Source organism: Myotis brandtii, unplaced genomic scaffold (assembly GCF_000412655.1).
Source record: "Myotis brandtii unplaced genomic scaffold, ASM41265v1 scaffold931, whole genome shotgun sequence".
Lineage (NCBI taxonomy): Eukaryota > Metazoa > Chordata > Mammalia > Chiroptera > Vespertilionidae > Myotis > Myotis brandtii.
Window position 1 is genome coordinate 2214594 of NW_005371843.1, and position 8776 is coordinate 2223369.

Sequence of the window (8776 nt, forward strand, 5' to 3'; positions counted from 1 at the left end):
TCTGAAAAACAGACACCAGAGATCATCTGCGACATGAGTCAGGGTAACCCAGACCCCCGTCTGATGCAACTGGTTGGGGCTGAATACAGCATGCTTTCACCTGCCCACCAGTCTGGTGATAGAACCTGCTTAGACAATGAGGTGTATGTGTTTCTTTGTGGGTTTGTGTGTGTGTGTGTGTGTGTGTGTGGTGTGTGTGTGTGTGTGTCTGTGTGTGTTTGCCTGAGAAAATGTATAGTTTATTAGTAGCACCATAAATTATTTGGAATAAGAAGTCTGTTCTGTGGAAAAGACACATGAATAGGTTTAGAATTTTATGGGGCTGAATCAGCCAAATCAAACACAGGCTTTCCCGAAGCTTCCAAGTTTTTAATGGAAACTCACGCTCTTCAGAACTTTGCTGCCTAATTATAATTCATGCCTTTTGCAGATCCTTTACAGGGTGGACCAAAAGGAAAATGTTAGACATGTGCACTTGTGACTTCTATTGTGTTATTTGTGGAGTGCCACACATCGGCTGGCCTGGTGCGTGCAAAGACAGAAGCCAGCTCCTGGCAGGCCGGACCACGTCAGCATGAAGGAGGAAGATAACCTTGCAGTTTTGCAAATACAGACTGCAGGCTCAAAAACAGAACCAGCCTCTATATGTGGTTGTACAAAAGTCACCAGTGTCAGACTTTAATGTAAAAGTCCAATAGTAACCATAGCCCAGATTATCCCATATCATTGTCTTCATTAGAGAGGTCCTTTTGAAACCCAGAAAAATGAACTACACGGATTTCATTTTGATTTTATTTTTAAAAAGAATACCTCTCTCTCTCTCTCTCTCTCTCTCTCTCTCTCTCTCTCTCTCTTTCTCCCCCTCTCTCTCTCTCAACAGGTCTAACTGGTATCAAAGGAGAAAAAGGAAATCCAGGTGTTGGAAGCCAAGGTCCCAGAGGACCCCCTGGGCCAGCAGGTAAATATTCCTACCTAACAGAAAATTGAAAATGAAAATCCTAAATCTTTCTATTCCCTGGTGAGGAATAGAAACAGGTGAGGAACATGGTCATATTACATCCTTGTATCTAACTGAAATGGCTGTATGTCATGTTCATTTTGTTAGGAGGCCAATTTGTCTCCTAATACAAGCTCTCAAAGTTACACCATATTCTGGAATCTTATCGGTTAGGATAGGCTAGGCTATGCTGTAGTAACAAATGCTTAGTGGATTGACACTACAGAGGTTTATATCATACTCGTGACACAAAGCTTGATGTATGGTGGTCCCCCCACCCCATTTGGAACAAAAGGCCCCAGGAGAAAGATAAAGGAAGCATCTCAGGTCTCACAGTTCTAAATGCAGAAGGACATAGTAACTTGTCACATTTCACTGGCTGGAACTAGTTGCTCAGCTCCAACTGTCCTGCAGGGGAGGCTCGAGATCTAGAGGAACACGTGGATGTTTGATGGGCACTGGTAGTTCCTGCCACCATGTTCATCTCACTGAGTGAGTTTTGGGTGAAGTTTTGAGGTTTGTGTACATTACTAGGAGCTTTCATAATGGTCTTCAGACGATCAGAGTCGTTATTAGAATTCTAAGTTTGCAATTCTATTGGATATTTGCAATCTCAGTCTTAGCCACATGGAATCAAATGCTTTATAGACTTTTCTTTCCAACCTAATAATTATTTTGGAAACGACTTTTTCTAGGAGAGATGCCTAGTGCAATAGATTCATTTCAAATGTAAAAATTCCTGTAATTTGAGATCATATAACTGACTCAGCATCATGAGATGCCCAGAATGGATGCTGGGTGGATGTTGATGAAATGAGACTGAATGTATCTGAGAGCCACAACACTTTTCAAATACATTTCTCATTTACATTTTGGGTTTAAGTTAAAAAATTTCATTTCTAGTTGAAGAATGGTTCTTAACTACTTTTTGAATCCAGCCATAAAAACCAACAAAGAGCCCTGCCTGGTTTGGCTCAGTGGCTAGAGCGTCGGCTTGCGAACTGAAAGGTCCCAGGTTCAATTCCGGTTAAGGCCACATGCCCAGGTTGTGAGCTCGATCCCCAGTGGGGGACTTGCAGGAGGCAGTCAACCCATGATTCTCTCTCATCATGGATGTTTCTATCTCTCTCCCTTTTCCTTCCTCTCTGAAATAAAAAAAAAAAATGTATTTTTAAAAAACCACACACCAACAAACATAAAAACAAATGAAAACCAAAAACGAAAAAACCCAACCTAACAATCTTTTTAATTTCGCAAAAATTTTAATCCCCATTTTCACACAATCTAAATTCTCAATTAATGTAAGCTAGCCTAAAGACATTTTGGATTAGTATGTTGGGTCCAATTGTTGACTTTATCTTTTTCTCATGTAGAATAGTTTCTTTCAGACTCAGACTAATTTACTTCAATTATCTGGGGCCATAAACCAGTACAGATGATGAGGTTGAGCTTGAGAGTGTTCATGTGTTTGTGTGTGTGTGTGTGTGCACGTGCGCGCACGTGCATGCGCGCACACATACATTGGATTCATATTGGGAAACAGAAGCTCCACAGAGAAAACAAGGTTGAGAGTGCTATGTTCCTTCTCCTTTAATATCCAAGAGGTGCTAGAAAAGAATAGATTTTGTTTTCTAGTTTTCTGAGCTGATTAAAAGGGTTGTCCTCCAGGATAATGTGCGATTCCAGTATGTTCTTCTGTCTAGGGAATCCAGTTTAGGGAGAAGCACTCAATGAGTAGAGAGAGGCAGGTTGCTCTAATTGTCGAGATGTGTAAGGTTGCTTCTCGTAAGAGTAGTTTACTTCTTGGTGGTCTCAAAACTCACCCTATTGTCATAAAAGACCAACTGTTTTCATTGTGGGTGCTTTTTAGGACCTGCAGGGGAGAGTCGGTCAGGAAGCCCGGGGCCCCCTGGCTCTCCTGGACCAAGGGGTCCACCAGGTCACCTGGGGGTGCCTGGACCACAAGGTCCTTCCGGCCAGCCTGGATACTGCGACCCCTCTTCATGTTCAGCCTACGGGGTGGGAGGTAAGTGCCAGCCTCTTGTGGGCTTGAAGCAATGTTTTACTATAATTTGTGCCATAACAGTGAAGGGGTGCTATGAAAAATAGACCGAATATTGGAGGGAAGCAGAGCTTGAACTTCCAGGGGCATCTTCTATAAAGTGCAAATGACTCTAGAGGTTAACTCTTTAAAATACCGGAAGTTCAAAACAACAGCACAGCTAAGTCTTCCTTGCTTCCAAATGGCAATTCACACAGAGTTGGCCTCTCTGAGCTCATATTTGGTCATTGGGGGACATGTTTGAACGTTCTTTTGGGCCCCTCATGCTATGTTATTGCTGTGGTATGGCCATGGTGTCCTGTAAAATTTACTCTTATTTGGGGGAAACTTCAATCTTAGAACTTCCCCATAACTGGGATCCCCTAGATTCTTTGGGGTGACATCCTGCCCACCCCATGCATGGATGACCAAAGATAGTTTTCAGAAGAAACATAAGTGGCCATGCTGTCCTTGCCTCATTACTAACTACTGGACTGTGATTCTGAAAAGATTATGCTCCCTATAAACATCTGCAGTCTGCGTGCTGGCGGATTGTGCAATGACACATTTTCTGACATAGTAGTTCTTGGAAGCATCAAGAGGAAGATTCAGAGACTGCTTTGAGGCAATGAGCTTATTAGTTAATAAATTTAAATTTTCTGCTTTAGGAGAAATTTAACCCGGATTGTGCAATGACACATTTTCTGACATAGTCGTTCTTGGAAGCATCAAGAGGAAGATTGAGAGACTGCTTGAGGCAATGAGCTTATTAGTCAATAAATTTAAATTTTCTGCTTTAGGAGAAATTTAACCTTATTTGCCAGAGGAACTGGTCAGAGTTTTGCTGATGTGTTTTTCTCTGTCCGTCTCTTCCCTCCCTATTTCCTCAAATCTCTCTGTCCTTTACTAAGATCTGATCCCTTACAATGATTACCAGCACTGAAGTGGAACTCCTCCACTCTGAGGACATTGGCCTGGGAAATTGACTCTGGATACAGAACTGTCCTATTGACCACCACCACCCAGCCTCTGCCCCTAACAATGGGCACTCTGCTTCCCTGCCTTACCTGCTTCCCTATCTGCCCTCTATCACATCTCTGCTCCCACCACACAATGTCAGTACTACTGGAATTTAACCAAATCACATGGGTCCATTGTATTACAAACAGATTGCTCCATATGAGCTTGGATAGAGGAATATGGTTGTGTACCAAGAATTTATGCCAAACTCCCCTGAATGAATGCTCAGTAATAAAGTTACTTTCATGAGCCTTCTCCTCTATCCTGTCCCCACACAAGATTGATGGGCATCTTTCTTTCTGATCACCCTGCTCTCCATTCTTCTTCTGATCACCTCCCCTTCCTACTGCCCCCTGGTGATGGACTTCTAACATGAGATCGATTTTTAAAATTTATTTTTCATAATTCTGCTGAGTTTTCAAGGTTCCTTTTGTAAATAAAACACATAATATTTAATCAGATGGCTGTGATTCTAGTTTTCTAACAATGTCTGTCATGTATCTGTCCCTTCCTTCATTTACTAATCATCTGAAACCTCCTGGGGAAGGAACCAGCGGTGTGGTGGGTAAAGGGAGCTACTGCTTTCTACCCAAGCAGGCTATCTCTCTAGCTTAATGATCAAATCTACATCTCTGTGAGGGGAGATGATCAATTTTTGGTTTCTGGGTCCTATCAAGTCCCCACCCCGCTCTTCCTCTCTAGCTCCCCATCCTGATCAGCCGGAATTCACTCCTGTCCAAGACGAGCTGGAAGCGATGGAATTGTGGGGCTCTGGGATCTGATCGCCTCACGAGAAATTGGAAGACCAACTGCAAGAACTCTTATGGGCACTTGTTCAAGAAGAATGTCATAATGTGGTTTGTATACTACCTTCTAAGGGCTTGTTTCATCAGCCTAAATCTCTTCCTTGGATATTGTTATTATTGACAAAAAGAATTATATTTTTAAAAAAACCCTCAATCTATGATGCCATAGGATTGATTTTTCTTGGTTGCTTTAATGACATGCCAGATCACTGGTTTTTCCAGAGAGGAGTTCTCGGAGAAAATTTGGCCAAAAAGTTGAACTACGGAAACTTTTCTGTGTTAGATGATCTCGAGTCCTAAAATGCAACAAAACAGATGTGATTGTATTCGAGGGACATGGGGTCCTAACAGAACAGGAATTTAAAGAGATTCAAAGATGATGCCATTGATTCCTGTCCCCTGTCACCTTGCTGAAAAGAAAAAGGAGAAACTACCTCTTTGTCAATTGATGTATCCAACTCTGAGATCACTTGATAGCTGCTTTCACTGCTGTCCAAGGACATGTTACAATAGAACCTTTCTTAATCTGGTGCTATGAAAAATAGATTTCGTTTTGCAGTGGTTTTTGCCATGTACAATAATGACTTTCCACCGGTTCCGATGCAAACAGATCTAGTTTTGATGAACAGTTTATCCAGTGGTGTTCCAAGGCTTGCCCTCCTTATCTACATGGCTTACGTTGTACATGCAGATAAGTTTTTGCAAACCTGTTTCCGTTCTCTTTTGTAAGCAAATAAAAATTTAAAACAGTGTGTGTGGACTCCTTTTACTGCATTTCTAAAAGTCACCTTCAACGTAGCTGAGTTTTAAACAGAAAAATAAGAATCGGCTTCCTTCAGACAGGCATTCAAACATACATTCAAACATTCATTCGTTCATTCTAAGTGTAGTATAAAGCTTAACAGAAGAAGTTGACTTGAATTTTATCATTCATTTATAACCTCTCAAACAGCAATGACAGTGAAAATGCAAGACTGATGCTAAATAAATGTCGATGAATGGTTGACTGAAGAGCCCATATATCTTCTGGTATTAACAACCAAAAAAAAAAAAGCCTGGAAAACTAAAAGGCATAGAAGAAATGAGGTTGAATCTAATAAACTCTTACCCCTAATGACCTACTTATAACTATAATTTATCTTTTGTCCACAAAGGGAAAAAATCTAGATATTTGAGAAAGATTTGGGTCCTGTTATTTACTGTTGAAAATAGAAGTGAAAGAGAACCATAACCTTATTGTATGCTCTTTTTCCCTGTAGCGTCTGTCTAGTAACAGCTACTTTTATATGGTAGAGATGGGGTCAGTTTTCACCAGAAGCTGGATTCTTCCAGGGTCTACTTGTTTGCCTTTGGGGATCCAGCAAAGAGTTTTTGACATGTTTGCAGGAATGTGAGAAGACAGTGAGCAGATAACCAACAGCTGTCCCCTTTTAGTTACACAATATGACTCCATGTGTAGAGAACAGGAATGGTAAAGAGGAAAGCTTGTCCAAGGTTCATCAGGATGGCCTGACCCAGAATCATTTGACAGAACTCCTCCTTTATATGACTGGGGTATGTCATCAGTCACCTCAGACCTTTGTATCTCAGATTTCTTAGTCTTTTAACAAGTGAGTAGAGGGAGGATATTCTATATGTTTTAGTATTTGGTCCTTGGAAATTCAGTCTAATAAGGTGTCACTCAAAAGACTCTCAAAGTTTATTATACATGGTGAAGTATAAACCATTAGAGGTTTTAATTCATTCATATCACTCTTGAGTTGTGCAAATATACTTGGCTTTGATTTTACTTGGTGATCTGAATTTGTTTATTTAAGCTACAGGAAAGTTTCATTAGTTTGGAATGTGTCATCACTTGGACCCAATATATTAGATTTTTATTGAGTGAAATGTTCAGAATAAAAGGTGTAACTCAGATCTATGACTTTTGTGTTTATAGCACATTGCCTTGAAATAAAATCTGATTTTGGATTGCATTTTTTATTGACTTGCCTATTTTGACAGAAATATACTTACATCTTAATTTATAGTTGATATAGTTTCAGAACCCATCATTTCATAAAAAATACAATCTTCAGAACGTTCACCACTTTTATTAGAAACTCAGTTTCTTTGGGGAATAATCATTTTAAGGTAATAGTTTGTATTCAAATGGGCTTCCATTTAATTCCAGGGCAACTCTTCCTCCCTGTTTCTTTTCCACCTCCCCTGCCCAACTTCAACCTTCCATAACTAATTTTTCTGTGTACCAGGAACTGTTTGAGTTCAGAAGATAAAACCATGGACAAGAGAGCTGTGGTTTGACCATATGGAGCTTCCTCTCTAGCTAAAGAAAGATAGGAAACGAGTGAACAAATAAGCAGAATTAATTTCAAATTGTGACGAATGGTATGAAAGATGTAGGAAGAGTGCTGAGATAGGACTATGAAGAGGTACAAAGGATCATCTGTTTCCACTGGGTAGACAGGGAAGGCTTCTCTGAGGGCATGACATTTTAGTTGACACATGATGATGAGAAAAAGTGTGGAAAGGAAATTCAAGCTCAGATCTTGTCAAGGACAAAGGCCCTTTATCAGGAAAGTGCTTGTCATGTTCAAGAAACAAAGAAGGTCCATGTGGCAGGAGAGTGAATGGAAGAGTAAACAGATAAGGCTGGAGACCAAAGCCAGCAGGGCTGTGTGCACCAAGTTAGTGATTTAGATTTTAAGTCCCATGAGAAGCAATTGATAGATTTTCAACAGAGGAGTGACATGATTGGGTGTATGTTTTAAGTTAGTGAAGGGAAAATTGATCTTCCAGTGAGCCATGTTGCTCAAGTTCATTTTGAAGCTGTCACTGGGCTGTTACTATCAGCCAGGCCTACTCCAAGGGTTTTAACATTGTACCTGTTAGGTTGGACTATGCTATGCTGTGGTAATAAAAGCCCTAACATTTCAGGAGCTTAGCACAACTCTATTACTTGCTCACACAAAAGAGCAGGACAGCTGTCCTCCATGTCTTGGTTCACTGTTCCACATGGCTGCTCTCTTGGACACTTCCATATGAGCACGTACTTTCATGACTGCCAAGAGAGAGAAGAGAGAGCATGGAGAAACATCTCCAGCTTCCCTCAGAAGTGACACACATTACTTCCACTCACCTTTCATTGTTCTACGTAAATTGCATGAGCACATTTAGCTTCATAGAGGTGGAGAAGTACAATCTCCTCATGTACTTGGAAGCAGAAGAGAACCAGAAATATTGGTAAGAAGCAATAAAAACTACCACTATGTTTTAACTAACTTCATTGTCATAGCAACCCAAGAGCTGGTTCACTATTGTCCAAATGAGGAGACAGAAGAACAGAAAAGGTAAGTTACTTGCCCAAGGACACACAGCTAGACTTCAGAACTAGGCATTTTGACTCAAGTTATCTTCTCTTTTTTAAAAAAATATTTTCTTATTGATTTCAAGAGGAAGGGAGAGGGAGAGAGAAACATCAGTGATGAGAGAGAATCATTGATCAGCTGCCTCCTGCATGCCCACCATTGGGAATTGAGCATGTGCCCTGACCAGAAATCAAGTAGATGACTCTTAACCTCTAGGCTACTCTGCCCCACATATTGGTAATGTTAATTGCAAAAAGGGGTGGAGATGAGGCTCATTAAAGCACAGACTTCTGGACTCAGAGGAATCCCCAAAGATTCTGTTTCAGTCATCTGGGTTAGGAACTTTGCTTTTTTTTTTTATATCACATCATTAAATGCTGTTTGTTTTTTTTTGTTTTTTGTTTTTTTTTTTGCTAAAAGTATTACAAAGAGTATTACATATGTGTCCTTTTTTTCCCCCCACCCTTGACAATCCCCTGCCCTCCCTTACCCCCCAGTGTCTTATGTCCATTAGTTATGCTTATATGCATGCATACAAGTCCTT

The 8776-nt window shown here is 40.6% G+C and overlaps 1 protein-coding gene across 3 annotated transcripts in view; it reads left to right on the forward strand.

Annotated features, from left to right (window-relative positions):
• The window catches only part of COL14A1 (collagen, type XIV, alpha 1), a 175395-nt gene extending 169779 nt beyond the window's left edge, over positions 1 to 5616 (forward strand). For 2 of the 3 annotated variants that reach the window (XM_014533053.1, XM_005885872.2), the window contains exons 46-48: positions 881 to 958; positions 2868 to 3023; positions 4761 to 5616. In XM_014533053.1, the coding sequence (XP_014388539.1) occupies positions 881 to 958; positions 2868 to 3023; positions 4761 to 4840 (314 nt within the window). In that variant the 3' untranslated portion in view covers positions 4841 to 5616. The other variant, XM_014533054.1, reaches the window with a different exon arrangement.
• The last annotated feature ends 3160 nt before the right edge of the window (positions 5617 to 8776 follow it).